General features: G+C 37.6%; 1 protein-coding gene across 2 annotated transcripts in view; it reads left to right on the top strand.

The window, feature by feature from the left end:
• The window catches only part of LOC106872051 (protein ABHD15), a 42092-nt gene extending 32588 nt beyond the window's left edge, over positions 1–9504 (top strand). For both annotated transcript variants that reach the window (XM_089353334.1, XM_089353335.1), the window contains exon 2: positions 1–9504. This exon is cut by the window's left edge. In XM_089353334.1, coding sequence (XP_089209460.1) covers positions 8302–9489 — 1188 coding nt within the window. In that variant the 5' untranslated portion in view covers positions 1–8301 and the 3' untranslated portion in view covers positions 9490–9504.
• Positions 9505–18064: the final 8560 nt, after the last annotated feature.

Here is an 18064-nt window from a genome sequence, read left to right as displayed (position 1 = left end):
AACAAGAGTAAGTAGAGGAAAAAAACTATTAAACAAGAAAGATCAAATAGAATATATTAAAAAAATAAAAAAACAAGGCTCAATTCGTACAAATTTCGATTCAGGATTTTTCAATGAGTTGTAGATAGTTATAATCCCATGGATATTTATTGTGGTCCACATTTAACTTGAGAAATCATCTTCGCCTGAGATTTTGCTTTCCCAAATATCACTTAGTATACGCTCGTACTGATAATATATAGTAAACTAAATAACAAGGATATATACACTCAGTACTAACACACCATATACTTACAATACACCAAAATACCACCTTATTATTATTTTACTTTACAATAGTGTGTACACTGCATCTCATTGTCTAAATATCATTTATACACCTGTACACTACAAAATCTATATTATATCATTCAATATCTTATATTATCTTCCTCTCAGTCGTACACCATTCCACATCTGATACACAGCACAACTACTTCAGACAGTACGCATCAAACTGTATAAAGCGCCATCCTACACTACAGGAACCTCTACGTAGGTGTTCCTCTTGCTAGAAATAGTAACCAAATCTCAATCGAATCATATCTTTCCGTTTACAAAACGAAAGGTGTTTGAAAATGTTGTTCTAGATGTACCGTGATTTTTATTTTTATTTTTTTAATAAAACTAGATAGTTACAGCCAGAGCACATTTGATCGTAGATTCCCTGACTTAGGGGCTCAACACCCCTTCCGCTCACCAACAATAGCACTACACAATACAATATTATTGCATTGTATTGTTATTCTTGCGAATGGTAAACTGAAAAAAAGAAAGAAAAAGAAAACGGTGGACTCTCTCTCTCTCTCTCTCTCTCTCTCTCTCTCTCTCTCTCTCTCTCTCTAAATATACGCATTTTCATAAACGCAATACTCACACACATATATATATATATGTACATGAAGCTTTACACCCACCCCACACGCTTATTTAAACCGGTACGTGCGTAGTCACACTCATATTTAAACACACATACACACAAAATATGCGAATGCAAATATTATGCAAATTCCCAAGCACGTGCACACACACCTAAGACACACATCTTATGTGCACACATCTGACTTTACATGTATAGTTGTATGTGTTGATGTATAGAAAACCGGGAACCAGTGGAAGCGGAAAGGGTGTGTGGTGAGGTAGAAAAGCTCTATATTTAGCAAAATGAATATTCTGATTTAGAAAACAGATCGATATTTTATCAAGCTGTTTCTGTTTTGAGCGTTACAGACGTTATGCTGTCTGCCATTGGTTCACAATCCTTGTTGCACAATAAGTATTGAACATATCCCCACTATCTAAAAACGAAAAGCGGTTATAACTCCTGTGTTATGGTCCATACAATCACTGAATGACATCAGTTAGGCATTTCATCCTTCACTCACCACAATTACAATTCAAATTTTTACGTCATCACTATTATCATCGCAGTCTATCAACACTATTAACAACTATCTCACAATAGCTATTAGAACATCGCCACAGCATCTCTACTTCTAATCATAGCTCTAACACTTGGCAGCAATAACTTTCATCAGAATAGATTGACATTAATAATCTGTCCCACCACAATCCATATCTGCTACTATAACAGCCTCAAAACAACTGTTGCCACTCTCTCACAACTAACTAGTCTTCTCTGAAATTATTACTGCTTAGTAATCATTGTCTATGGATCACAACTATTATGTCTGTCTCACAACAAATATTGTATAATTAACACAATCATTATCTGCCGGACAAACTACTGCATCTCTCACCTCACAACAATAACCATCATCTCGATACATCACCTTCACAACAATCCTTACTGAATAACAATAATTGTGCTTAAAATGATTTCCCTTGTCTTTACCCCGTGGTAACTATTACAGCTTTACTGCATCTAATTCACATTACAGTTCTTATCTCTGTCAAATAATTAAACTGTACATACGACAACTGCCATTTTCTGCTTCATAACTATTATTACTGTCTCAATAACTATCTCTGTTTAAAGAACAGCTATCACAGCCTCACATTTTTTTCTCGATTTGATTCCTAACGATTGATTTCTGTTTTCTTACAACAGTTGTTTCTACCTCACACGAACTGTTATTGTACAACAGCGACCAGCTTTTATAACAGCTAAATGCTTTTTAACATCACTATCATCATCATTGCTTCACAACAGTAACAACTATAACAATAATGAATTTTGATTGTCATTAGCAATAACCATTTTTCCTTCCTCACAGCGTCACTAATAACCCTAATGTCACCGTCTCACAACTAACTGCCCCACAACAACTATCACTCACTACCTCATAGCAAAAACAGCCATTGTCAGGCTCACTGAGTTGTCCGCAAAATAAAAGAATTTTGCATTTGACGATTAAAAATTATTGTCAAATATTAGAGTAAGGAAGAGAGAACGTCATTTTAGCGTATAATGCCGTCATTGCTGACGTGATTTGGAATACGTTACACGTTTTCTGTAAAAAAAAACATAGTTGTAAACGAAAGTGGCGACATTTCTGAGTTGTTACACCATGTCGCAACTATAAAGGTCCTGTCACTCTTATCTGAGTTATTTCTTGTATATAAAAGAAAGTATCAGGAAAACATTGTTTATGGCTGAGGTTAGCGTCAGCTCTGATGTGCTACATCATTTGTGATAAACATAATATCATCTGTGATACATATGTATATAAACACAACGCATACACATATATCAAATGGTTTAACATTATTTATATATCGCCACTAGTACTAGCATCAACAAACCATTTGAAGAGAATTATTGGACAACGTCTCCAATATCAACATTTAACGTCATTTATGAAATAAATAAATACATAAATACACGGATTTAACGTAATTCCCGCCAATGTCTGCAAAGCGCTTTGTACGACTGTAACTCTAACGTCAGCAACATTAACGTCACTGCTTTGTTGCAATATTTCTTCGTAACATCACGTTCACATCATTTGGTAAGACAACCACGATTTATGTGTACTTCTACTGTGCCATAATACCTGTAACACAATTGAGGCACCACCTCTGTGACGACTGTTGCCGTAATGTCGTCTTTGGCCTTAGCTATCAGCTTCTTGTAAACATTTCACCATTTTTCGGGCGCAGGGTGTAGAGTACAGGTTATCTACAACTGAGTATCCAGCATACAGTAACCACTGGACATTTCCAAGTAGTAGCTACACACAATAGAGTACATTCTATAAGTTAGACAAAGATCAAGACATATACTCTAGAGTACAAAATTCAGAGTACACAATGAAGGGGATAGAGTAGTTAGCAGAGAAAGGAGTACAGTCAATGAAAAGGAAGGTACTACAGGGTACAAAATTAAGGGTACATGCTGCAGGGAACACGGTAGTGAGTACAGTAAAGGACATAGGACAAAGTTAGGCGGTGAATGCAAGAGGTGATATTGGGAATAATATGCAATACGAGAGCTGAACATGGGGTGCAGAGGAGGGTCAGGGTACATGCTTAGAGTATAATAACCGAGTAACAACTGTGTATGCGAGTGAGATTATAGATAACGTTGTAGTTTACACAATTGGATTAGTGGAGGCCGTAGAGTTGCTGATCTCTGTTCAAGTAGACGTGTACAGTATTTGGCATTCACTTGAATAGGTATACAGTGGAGGTGTACCGGCAGCAAAGCACACTCGTGGGTAGATTGAAGTGAACCGAGCTGAACTTAGTCGGGTACAGTAAGTAGAATGGAATGAGCACAAGTTGAGGTCATCTTCGTTTTGAAGCTGCTGCTGTTACTGCTACTACTACTACTACTACTACTACTACTACTACTACTACTACTACTACTACTACTACTACTGCTGCTACTGCTGCTGCTGCTGCTGCTGTCGCTGTTGCTGTTGCTGTTGCAGATCTATATTTCTACTCTTGCTTAGTAACTGCCCCTTCCTCTTTCATGTCATCGTCATTGTCATCATCATCGTCATCATCATCATCATCATCATCATTTACTTATCACTGATAGTAATCCTGCTGCTTCTCTTGCTGCTGACAACAGACTGAAACACTCTAACAATTCTCCTTCCCAAGGAAACGCTGTTAATTTTCTTTAAAAAAAATATATTCCGGAAGTAAAATAAATTCGTATAACAGTTCATTATAAGTCTATACCGGAAGTTGATAATGGACAACAGCTATATTACTACACTGGAAAAGTATTATACTTACTAATATTAATAGTACTTCTATCAATCAATCAATCAATCAATCAATCAATTAATCCATTTATCTGTCTGTCTGTCTGTCTGCATAACTGTCTCCGTCTCTTTGTGGTTGTCTCTCTCTCCCTGTCACACACACACACACACACACACACACACACACACACACACGTATATAGGTATACATATGTATATGTATAAGGAGTATAGAAATTAAGGTATACTACTACTACTATTGCTACTGCTGCTGCTGCTGATCTATAATTCTACTCTTATTCGATACCGATATATTATTCCTCTTCCCCGTCGTCCTCTTCGTTATCTTCGTTGCTGTCCCCATAGTTTTAAATTAATAAACGCCTATTGTGGTCTTGTGCCGAAATCTGAAACTAATATACGCCTATATTAACATCTATGTTATATAAGAAAACGTTATTATATCACTTTCACATTACGCGCGCACTCACACACACATACACACATACAGACACACACACACTCTAGATGTAAAAGTAAAAACAAAATTTAGACTATCAACAACATTCTCACAAATACAACAAAGTATTCAATCGCTACCTGCGTTTATTGATATTATCATATTATCAAAAGCCACAGGATAATATTTCTGCAGCAATCACATATCTATAGATCTATATTAATATATATATTATTAATAATGTAACGTCAATATAGAAATATATTGGAAGCAAATTTTACATGAATATCTCAACAAAGTAAATTTAATTAAACGAAAATCGTTGTTTAACTAAAATCTCTGTTTTGATATTCAATAGAAGCTGGTTAATACCTGCACGAAGATCGATTCGATTAAAAACAAAAGCCAAGATATTAATGAAAAACTATCTGATAACAGTAATAAACCGGGAAATGAAAATAAAATTAAAATATTCTGTATAAATGTATAGCAAAATTCAAGGTATTAGTTTAGTTAATAAATACGTAACAGTTAAACTACCGATAAAAATCACTTTTGTGAAGATATATACTTAGCGCCGGGATAGGTTCTGCGTACCGTATTCTTGGCTTGCTTCGCTATCCAGCTTCAACAAAGAGATATTACTTGGAAAACACATGCAGCCTTTGACTGGTCGTAATTTCGGAATGAACGAAAGCCCATTTTGGAATTGCCAGTCAATTTGTTGAGGTTAAAATATCTCCAGATAACTTAACATTATATATAAATACTCAGATAAAAATATTTGACTGAAACATAACACGTTCATAATATAAATTTATATCAACTGAAAATTCACTAAATAAATTAATAACAGCTCCTCCCAGAAATAAAATGAATTAAACAGCACACACACACACACACCCCGAAGATCGCCGTGTCGTGAAACACGAGTCGCTAGAGAAACTTTCAAAAGAAAATTTATATATATATATATATATATATATATATATATATATATATATATATATATATATATATATATATATATATGATAGGCACTGCTAAACGATATATGATCTATGCGTTAAAGAGTACGCTGGAAAGACGTGACATTAAGTATGACATTGTATAAGTAGGTTAGGACACGTGGTTAGGTCAAGTGTGGTTAGTCAGCGATTAAGAAACACTCTTAATTACTTTAGCATGGGTCATTGTGAACTTTGACGTCCCCGTAGTATTTAATCTTTAATCTTTAAGAGGTTTCTTCTATCCCTTCACTGAGGGGTATCACTGATATTGCTGCTGCTGTAGCTGTTGTTGTAGTTGGGGTTATAATAGCAATAATACTGATAATTATTATTATTATTATTATTATTATTATTATTATTATTATTATTATTATTATTGTTGTTGTTGTTGTTGTTGTTGTTGTTGTTGTTGTTGTTGTTGTTGTTGTTGTTGTTAGCAATTATTAAGGCAATTGAGTGGATTTTTCTGTTGAACCTTCAGCGACACCACCGCCGCTGCCACTACCACTATTACTACCTCTATCGGCATTACTATTTAGATGTACCTTGTCTCTCTTAACAAGTCATTACCCTGAAACCATTGAGGCAGCAGATATATATATATATATATATATAAAGAGAAAGCGAGAGAGAGAGAGAGAGAGAGAGAAGAGAGTGAAATAGTTGGAAAAAGAAATGATATAGATAAGTGTACATAGGTACAGATGGATTGATTGATAGCTCGAAAACATAAACAGATTGGTAGCTAAGTAATTAAGCATATAGAGATAAGCAGATATAAATAGACAGCGGACAGTTAGACAAACATATAGAGATAAAAGAAAAAGTGGTTGTTAGTCCTATATCGTGATTTAGCGTGTAATAAATTCTGTGCGGTGTCTTATCCATTTTAGATATTGTTAGACTTTAATGGTTTGCTTCAGGAACTTGTGCCATAAACTTTGGCCTAACAAACAGAACCCTTAGTCCTGCATTTAATATTAAACTTACCTCGACATTCCTATATATGACATTGAAAAGAAAAGTTCAACCAACGGAAATACTCAGGTAAACGTAATTAAACAGCTATATATATATATATATATATATATATATATATATATATATATATATATATATATATATATATATATATATCCAAAGTCTTCAAACCTCGTGTGATTGCTGTGTTGCTGTGATAAGAAAACAAATGAACCTTAGCTCTTTTTATCATTTAACCGTAAATTCTTAACGTTCTACTTTTGCTGTCTTCCTGTCGATAGAAGAAAATATTCTAATATACATATGGTAAATAAAACCCGGATATATTTATATGAAAACAAAATTTTGGTGATGACAATACTGGTTTGAGTATGAGAAAACGGCATCCGCGATTTCTGCGTTAATCCCACTCGTAAAAGCAAATAATCTGCTCCGATGATGAATAGCTGCCTGCCCAATCAATAACCAAGGCTGAAAACGAAAACCCATTTTAAAGGGTTGACCGTGAAACTTAAAACGACAATAATAACATCAACCACAGAAACAACAACAGCAACCACCACCACCACCACCACCATAAGAACAAGAACAACACCAACAAAAGAGACAACAGCAGAAGCAATTTCCAATAAATCCGTTTGACTATTTATTAAAAAAAAAAAATCCACTTCAAATACCAAAGTTTGAGCATTTTATTAATTTATATAAAATAATTAAATGCTTATTATACACGCATGAAAACAAAACAATTTCCACAACCTCTTAGCTCCACTGGAATATCGAATACTTTAAACTCATTATATATATATATGTATATATATTTATGTGTGCGTGTGTATGTGTATATATATGTGTGTATATATGTGTATATAAGAGTGTGCAGACAATAAGTACAAAAAATAAATTAAAATATTTGAAACGAGTAAGTAGATATTTTAATTATGAACTGAGATTATTATTATTATTATTCCTTCACCGTATCTATTGGTTTCACGATGTCGCTACTCACACAATGAAGTAAATTTACCCATTGACTACTCATTGACAAGATTTTTTGGAATCTAAATATTCGAACTACGCTGGGTGGACTCGATTCGTCACCAGGGAGAATATAAACGCGGAGATGAACACTGGACGTTACTATAGACGTTGTCTGTGGTTATAAAAACAATATATATATGTATATATATGGATGTTAATGTTTACATATAAAACAAGGCTGTCATCTTTACAAGGCTGTCATCTTTACAAGGCTGTCGTCTTTACAATGGAAACGTCTTGTCACGTATTTCAGTAGTGAAGTTTGGTTTTTTCCTTTCTTGCGAATAACAGAACAACATTTCCTTTCAATATGAATCGTGAATAATACACCAATATATCATAATATTGTATAACATTTTCCTTTTCGAACAGTAAGCTATACATATACATAGTCGTATGGTCTCTTGATTTGTCAGTGAAGACGTGCCATTATTGCTGCCTGGTATTTCCACCACGTTAAAAAAAAAAAAAAAAAAAGAATCCGTCTATGACTATCCCACCTTCCATAATTTTAATAACTACAGATTACCTGCAACATCAACAACTACAGAATATTTACCCAAACAATACATTGTCTATTTTAAATTAAATGTTCATATTGATGCGAAAACGAAAGAGAACGTTAACTATGGTGACTGCTGGCGCAATCATTGCTCTGCCGTCACCGCTTTTCATGGCATTTATTTTCGTAATTATAATGTTTCTGATTTACAACTGGAAGTTCTTCCAGACCGTTGATGCCATGCCGGTCGCTTATTATAAAGAGTCCGCTCTGGCGACACACATTATGAAAAAATGCAAGCAACTGTGTCAGCCGTTCAAACCAACCCTGTGGATCAGGAATAAGCACATTCAGACGTTACTTACCCCATGGTTGTCCAATCCCCAAGTGCAATACGAAAGGGAATATTTACAGATGCGGGATCGTGGTATCGTTTCTATCGACTGGGCATCGATCCGAGATAGACGCATTCGTGAGTCGAACACGGTTTTCATCATTATCCCGGATGTAGCCCGGGATGCAACCAGTGTCAGCCGATTAACTAAACACGCGACTGACCGAGGTTTTCGCGTGGCTGTATTCAATCGACGCGGCCACGCTAACAGTTTCTTGACTTCTCCAAAACTACAAGGCTTTGGCGACCCGACAGACTTGCGACAAGTAGTCAAGTACATTAGGGGAGTATATAGCCGAGCTAATTTGGTGGCGGTGGCGATAGGGACAGGAAGTGGCCTTTTGCTTTCCTACCTTGGTGAATATGGCTCTTCGGCCCATCTCGCCGCCAGTGTGTGTGTGTCAGCCTGTTACGAAGCACAAGAATTGTTAGGCAAAGACCTAAAGAACATTTACGACTTTTTCTACCTCCTCAGGCAAAAGAGGGCACTCAGTCCTCATGTACCGGTTCTCACCGGTCACTTAGATCTATTATCACTGTTCAACAGCTGGACATTTCGAGACTTCGACGAGAGATTGTACTGTAAAATGTACGGACATAAATCAATCGACGAATATTGGGAAAGAAACAATCCTATGAGAGATGCGGACGATATTGCTGTACCTCTTCTGTGTATCAACAGTCTCGATGACCCTATGTTCCCTAAATGCAATATCCCTTATGATCTGTTTAAATGTTACCCCAATCTATTTCTGGTGGTCACCGAAAGAGGGGGCCACTGTGGTTTCATTGAGAACTTGACGACTGCTGTGTCGTGGGCCGAGTGCTTGACGATTCGTTATATCGAGGCTGTGCTGGACGCTCAACTTAAAATAAAATGAAAATTGTAATTATCATTATTATTATTATTATTATTATTATTATTATTATTATTATTATTATTATTATTATCATTATTATTATTATTATTATTATTATTATTATTATTGTTATTGTTATTATTATTATTATTATTATTATTATTATTATTATTATTATTATTATTATTGTTTTTTTATCGTCATTGTTGTTGTTGCGGTCATCGTTGTTGTTGTTGTTGTCATCGTTTATTATTATGATAACACTTCCAATCAGTTGGGATCAGAAGCCACAAGAGTCACTGTCCGGTATTGCATCAGGGTAATCATCGTTGCCACCACCACCACCACCACCACCACCACCACATGGCTATGATGCTCCCCCATTACTCCTGTTAGTGATCAGAGAGTCACATATCATCGGTCACCAAGGGACATGCTCAACTGGTTAAGGTCAAACAACTGACAAGCAAATCTGTGGAGCAGAATATTTGCTGTAGCCCATCTTTTATACCAAGACAAAACAATGTACATGATAACTCTTCCAATCAGTGACGATCAGAAGCCATGAGAGCCACTGCCTGGTACTGCATCAGGGCATTTATTATTATTATCATTATTATTATTATTATTATTATTATTATTATTATTATTATTATTATTATTATTATTATTAACGCGGCGAGCTAGCAGAAACGTTAGCACGCCGGGCGAAATGCTTAGCGGCATTTCGTTCATCTGGGTTTCGTGTTACGTAAGCAGTGCATGGTTAATTGTTTGTTAAAGTGTCTAGTAAGTGGCAATTTTGTAAACTGTTGGATTATCAGATAAATTCGTTCGTTTCTTCCCAAAGTCACTTTTGAAATTTAAATAAATTTACCTCTTTTCAGATATAGGACGAAAGTGTACAAAATAGAAAAAAGGGTGTTTTCACCACCTGCCTCTATTCGCTTTCAATCACGGTTCCAAAGTTGGCAAAGCCATTCGAGATATGTGTGCTGTGAACAGTGAAGGGGCTGTTACTGAAAGAATTACACAAATGGTTTTCACACTTCAAAGAGGGGAAACTCGACTTCACAGACTCTTCACGTTCCGACCACAGAAGGATTAAATGCATCCACGAAGATCTGCATCAATCCACTTAGGAACTGGCCCAGCAGAGAGGATGTTCTTATGATACCGTTATCCGTCCCCTTCGCTCAGTGAGTAAGGTCCAAAAACTCGATGCATGGGTGCCACATGCTCTGAACGGAAGGCATAAACTCCAGCACTCCCTTATCGCCGGCAGTCTGCTCGCTCGACACCAGGATACTCGTGGAAACAAACAAAGATTTCTTCATCGCATCGTTACCGGCGAAAATGGTGTTTTTACGTTAATACGAAGCAGAAGAAAGAATGGTTGAGTCCAGACAAATAAGCAACACCTCGAAGCCAAGCCAGAGCTGCATCTATGCAAGACAATGATCTACGTTTGGTGGTACTGAAAAGGGACAATACACTATGAAATGCAGAGCTTTATGTTCACCAAATGCACCGGTTCAATGAGGTAATCCAACTGAAATGGCCCATCCGGCAACATGGCGTGCTTTTTCAACACGACAACAATCGTCTTCATGTGGTTAATTTGACCAAAAATGCTATTGAAGAACTCAGTTGGGAAGGTCTATCGCACCCATCGTATTCTCCTGATATAAAACCTTCAGACTTATCACCTTTTTGGTCGCTCTCCAACAGTCTGCGAGGAGTTTCGTTCAACAACAGCGGGGAGCTGAAAACGAAGCTGGATGTATTCTTCGAGTCAAGACCTGGGGATTTCTACCCTCAAGACATTGACTATCTTGTGGAACGTTGGCAGGAAATCGTGAGCAATGAAGGAGACTATATTGTTAATGAAAAGTAAGGATTAAAATAAAGGACTCCACCCACCAAAAAACGAACGAATTTATCTGACAATCCAATGTATACTCAGTGGATTGCGTTTTGTTGTTGTTGTCGTTGCTGTTGTTGTTGCTTAAGCTTGCACTTATTCTCTTTTTGTACTAACTTACAGTATTCACCTAAGAGAGTGTTAATACTTCCTCCTATTTCCCACAGGTTCAACGTTTAGACTCTGGTTATTACTATATTAATATGCTAACTTTTGTCTTTTTTACGTACGTACGTACCTGTGATGTGTGTCACGCTTACTTCAAAGGAAGAGGCAAAAAAGTTGAAAAGAAAGGTACAAAGAAAAAGAGAAATAAAAGATATTAAGCAGAGGAGGTATAGTTGAAATGAGTGGCAAAGCGGGAGAGAGGAGGAACAGAGAGGATGTGAAAGAGAAAGAAAGAGAGAGAGAGAGAGAGAGAGAGAGAAGACAGTGAGTGGTGACTAAAAGGAAAGTGGCGTTCCCTTTTTTTGTTCTTAAATGTTTATCAGTATTTTTAGAGTAGAAAAGTAGATACATTAATCCCTCGCTTTATCACGGTTCACCTATCGCGGTTTATAAGCTTACATCGATTCCGCTGTGGTGTTGTTTTGAATTTATGATAAAATAAATATATACAAATAAAAAAAATAATTAAAAAATATGCAGTACAGTACTGTTTCTACTTCGCGGATTTTCACCTATCGCAGGGGGTGGCGCGTAACGTAACATCCGCGATAATCAAGGGATTACTGTACATACATACATACATATATACATACATACATACATAAGTAGACAATAATATTTTATAATCCTTTCTACTAAGTCGATGTAATCGACTCCAGTGCATAACTGGTACTAATTTTATCGACTCCGAAATGATAAAGGGCAAAGTCGACCACGGCGGAATTTGAACTCAGAACGTAGCGGCAGACAAAATACCGCTAAGCGTTTCGCCCGGCGTGCTAACGATTCTGCCAGCTCACCGCCTTAACAACAACAACAACAACAACGACGACGACGACGACGACGACGACAACGATGACAACAACAACAACAACAGCAACAACAACAATGACAACAACAACAACAGCAACAACAACGACAATGACAACAACAACAACAACAACAACAGATTGTTGTTAAGTTGACGATTGCAAGAAAGAACTTTTAGGTGGGGTTCACTGTTGAGAAGGAAGAAAGATTTTGAGCTGCCGTTTGTGAAGAGCCTAAAATACGTTATTAGAGGAGAGAAAGTAGAAAAGAGTGAGTCAAGAGTGAGAGCAACAACAGAAGTGGCGTGAACACAGCCAGCTCTGAGGAGTACGAGTCATTGTACGAGATGCAGGAAAGGCAGAGACAGGAGATCGTGAGTCCGTTGGGAAGAGGCTGGAACACGTCTGTTTGTGACTTAATGACAGCCTGGAGCTGTAACATAGCTTTTAGTGATTTAATAGCAATTAGGGTCTGGAGTTAATGAAAGCTAGGGGCTGGAGCATGTCCATTACTAACTTAATGAAAATAGGGGCTGGAGTGTGTCTATTAGTAACTTAATGTCGTCAATAAATGCAGTCTACGATATCAGTGTGTTTTGTAGAACAGTCTCAGATGTGGGAGCAATACCTCATTGTGGCCCTCACCCGAGTTTTGTTGAGGGTTAGTTGGTGTTAGGGGATAAAGTATTACCTTGCTGTAAAGAGCAGGATAGCCTTCAGAGGATGTATATACACTGGAGAAGACTCCTAGTGACAGAGTCCCTTAGCACTTTACTTGTGTCCCGCCCAAATTTAAGGGGCGAGGAGCAATGATCTATTCTTGATATATGCAATGATCCCTTTTCCTCAAGCCTTAGGATTCACAATGGCTGGTTGTCCAATTTACACGGTGTTTAAGTGATCGGGATCTATACATTCTCACTGAACAGGACGCCAGTCCGCTGCAGGTTTCAAAGGTTGTAATTTGAGGGGAGAGGACAAATCGGTTACATCGACCCATTACTTGACTAGCACTTTATTTTATCGGTCTCAAAAGAAGGAAAAGCAAAAGTGACCTCAGCGAGATTTGAAGAAACGCCATTAAACATTTTGTCCGAAGTCCTAACGATTGTGTTTGCGGTGATTGAAATTGTGTTAATTTTCTTTCTAATGTTGAAAGAGCTAAGATCGATACGGCCACGTTGGATGCTATTTCCGAGGTCTTTGAAGCTAGATCGTATAATATTAACTGTATTCTTATATCAAAATTAATACAATGAACCGAAAAATACAATATGAAGTTATAACATGAACGAACACAGGAGCATGCGAGCGTGTGTAAGTATGTACGTATATATAATAATAATAATAATAATAATAATAATAATATTAGGGATAAAATCCAAAATTACAGGTAAAAACTCAATTAAAATTAATAATTAAATTATATGTGATAGTGGATTTTCATCGATGAGTTCATGAACGTTGGTTCTTTTCCCTAAAACTATATATGTATATATATATATATATACATATATGTACATCTGTATGCGTGTGTGTACGTGTATGTGTGTATGTACGCGTGTTGATCTATATATTTATGTGTGCCTCAGCGTATATGTAGAAGTATATGTATGTGTGTATAGGTGAATAAACGCACGTCGACTGAGCACACCATGGCAATATGCTGCTATCAATGCCATCAGATGGATATTAATAACAAACGCAACCGGGAGCTGTTATCTGTTCAATTGACAGGGCTATAAAACATTAAGACAGGGGGGGGGGAGAACAAGGCAAATAAGAGCAAAAACTAACACACACACATACACACACATACAAACACATGCACGCACACGTTACGGCGCGCGCGAACACACTGTAGGATGGATGCAAACAGCAACAAACGTACGCCCACATATGCATATAAATACACAAACATGCGTTTATGCGACAAAATAGCATGAAAACAACAATAACAACAACACAACTACAAGCCGTAATCAGATCAGTTGACAGAGCTATTAAACAAGGGCAACAACAACAACAACAACGACAACAACACACCCACATAAATATTTACACTACGTGTACATATGTGTGTGTGTGTGTATACGCATGTAAATGTGTGTGTAGATATATATATATATATATACATACATGCATACATACATATATATATAAACTGATAAGAATAGATATTAGACCTTGATCTTAGCCACAAACACACACACACACACATATATATACATACATATATATATATACATATATATATACACACACACACACACACACACACACACACACACATATATATATATGCATACACACACACACAAACACACACACACACACACACAAACGCATATATATATATACACTAGCAGCTAAACCCGGTTTCACCCGGCCTGTTTGGATGATGTGGCCGTGATTGTTTTCGGTTATGCATAATCTATAACAGCGTTTCTCAACCTTATCATTTCGGGTCCCCTGTTTTGATTGGAGCCTCTAGCTGTTTGAAGATTTCATCAATCCCCTGTCAGAAAATGGCTTCAGGAGTTGTGAAGAAAGAATTTGTACGTAGTCTGTTTCTGAGAGCTATTCTATTGGACGTCTGTATAATCATTAAAACATTTATTTAATTATGAACATAGAAAGAAATTATACATTAATCCCAATTTTTGTAAGCAGAGAGCAGAAATTGAAAGAAATATGAAATGGACGTGCGCGCGCGCGCGCGTGCGTGTGTGCGTGTGTGCGTGTGTGTGTGTGTATGTGAGAGAGAAAGAGGGTGAGAATGAGAGATAGAGTGAATGAGTGAAGTTGTGTGTCATTGACTTACGTTGGCTGGCACGGCAAGTACGAAGCTTTTGAGGCGGCAGATGACTGGGGTGATTTGGAAGATGTGAAGAAATGCCGTCTTTTCAGTGGAGCACTTCTTTGTCGGCAACGTTTCTCGTTTTCCCTTCTGATGCACAAATGTATAGACTTTGTGACCTGCCAGCACGGGAGCATCCAACGTAATGTTGACCGTGGCAGAACACTTGCTCTGTGAGATTTAAACCAACAATTTGCAATGATTGACCCTGTGCCTTATTTATTGCCATTGCAAAGGAAAGTTTGACAGGAAATTGAAGCCGCTTAAACTTGTAGATCGTATCGGAGGGATTATAAGAGTTATAAGAATATCTTGACCAGTGGCCGTTCCATTCAAGATGGTTGCCTGTAGAACACGGGAGTATAGATTTTGATTATCATGCGCTTGCTGTTACACATTATTGGCGCATCCAAATTCCGCAGGAGAATGACGAGTGCCCCTCCTCAGAACTTTCCAGGAAATAAATTCCTCCTCTTCCTTCCCTTCCTTGAAACTTTCCAGGAAGTAACACCTCCCCTTCCTCACCCTCCTTGGAACTTTCCAGGAAGTAATTCCATCCCATCCTCCCCTTCCTTGAAACTCCCCGGAACTTTCCGCGAAGTAATTCTTCCTCCTCCTCATTCTCCTCCTCCTCCTCATTCTCCTCCTCCTCCTCCTTCTCCTTCTCCTCCTCCTCCTCCTCCTCCTCCTCCTCCTCCTCCTCCTCCTCCAATTCCAAGGAACTATCCAGGAAGTGATTACCCCTCTGCGGAATTTTCCTGGAAGTAATCCCCCTACTCCCCTTTCTTGGAACATTTCAGGAAGTAATTCCTCCCTCTCCTCGGAACTTTCCAGGAAGTAATCCCTACCCTCCTCCCCTTCCTTGGAACATTCCAGGAAGTAATTCCTCCCTATCCTCGGAACTTTCTAGAAAGTACCTCCCCTCCTCCCCTTCATTGGAACTTTCCAGGAACTAATTCCTCCCTATCCTCGGAACTGCCCAGGAAGCAATTCCTCCCTCTCCTCCCCTTCCTTGAAACTTTCCAGGAAGTAATTCCTCCCCATCCTCGGAACTTTCCAGAAAGTGATTCCTTCCCCTCCTCCCCTTCATTGGAAATTTACAGGAGGTAAATTCCAGGAAGTAATTCAACCCACCTCCTTGGAACTTTCCACGAAGTAATTGCTCCCCCTCATCGAAACTTTTCAGGAAGTAATTCCCCTTCCTTGGAACTTTCCAGGAAATAATTCTTCCCACTCCGCGAAATTATCCAGGAAGTAGCTCATCTTCCGTACTTTGCACGAAGTCCTCGGAAATTTCCTGGAAATATCACCATCGGAACTTTCCAGGAAGACATCGGAACTTTCCAGGAAGACATCGGAACTTTCCAGAAACATTCGGAACTTTCCAGGAAGTCCCATCCTCGGAATTTTCCAGAAAATCATCGGAACTTTCCTGGAAGTCCCACCCTCGGAACTTTCCAGGAAGTAGCTCACCCTCGGAACCTTCCAACAACACCTCGGAACTATGAATGACTTCAGTGACACACACTCACATACACGCACGCACACAGGTTGTTTTAAGCGATTTTCTCGGTAACTATGGGGTCTAGGAAAAAATATAAAGCGCGTTCCAATCTATGCACCCGTCTCCACATGTGTGCCATTTTTCACGCGAATCAACCCAGCCGTTTGGCCGTGGACCTCGAGACAAGAAAGAATACAACGGTCACCCATGTTCAATTTATATTATAGATATGATGGATTCTCTTGTCGTGGACGACAAATGAGGGCACATTATAATGAAGCGTTAATCATGTTCTACGGACTCGAACGTGTCTCTTGAGGCGTTGCTGGTGCCTTGCAAATGGAACAAGTTGAGGACTCAGCTTGCTTGAGTGCTCGTGGATTATTCACTATATGTTTTCTTGAGTGGGCAGCAAGATCTGCTTTGCTTCTTGCCACAAAACCACAATGACAAGTAAGGTTCCCATGTAGAGGAGTAACGTTTTGCCATCGTGCCTTCATACATACATACAAAGGTACATACATACATACGTATATACTATATTATAACACGTGGTTTACTTCTGGTAATTTTACTATTAAAGAGAATCTCTCGTAGTTCAAACTTAATTGAGATTGAAAAGCATAGACATATAACCAGAGAGTGAACACCATACATATATAATCAGAGACTGATTATATATGAGGGCGTAGTCATGCACAGTACTATACCATCCACCTCTGGAATCGTCAGCATGGCATAACTCGAGACATAAATTGATTTAGTTAAATTCAACATTTTACGAAGTATTTTATATATATATAAAAAAAAATAAAACAAACAAACCCAAACCCCATCAAACAAAACATGTTTCATATTTTTTCTAATCCCAAATCGTTAACGATTTAGCAGTTGAGAAAAGAGGAAGAGAGGAATTTCTTACACGCGGGTAAAATACGTGCAGGACAAAAGTTCTCTGTATAGATACAGTCCATGTATTTATTACGAACAACGATCCTTGGCTGCAACTTTTCAATTTCCAAAAAGGTATGAGAGATTATATGGCGTGCGCAAAGCAGCAAATCCAGCCAATTTTTGATTTGTTTACAGTTTAATCTTAAAACACTTGCTGTCGTTGAAATGTTGACAACATGTGCAGTCACGAACAAAATGACAGCTTCCAAATCGTGTTTTCTGACATCTTGAAACTTCTGTAACTTTTTAACAAAAATTTTTCTGGAACAAGTGAATTAGACCCCGAGATTCAGCGTGAAAAATTACATCAATACATCAAATTTGAAAATTTTCACCTAATTAAAATTTTTTTTTAAATGCAGCCAAACAGAAATGAT

The sequence above is a fragment of the Octopus bimaculoides genome, chromosome 6 (genome assembly GCF_046866305.1).
Source record: "Octopus bimaculoides isolate indiv1 chromosome 6, ASM4686630v1, whole genome shotgun sequence".
Lineage (NCBI taxonomy): Eukaryota > Metazoa > Mollusca > Cephalopoda > Octopoda > Octopodidae > Octopus > Octopus bimaculoides.
The sequence above is the reverse complement of the archived record's forward strand: the minus strand, read 5'-3'. Positions and strand labels throughout refer to the sequence as shown.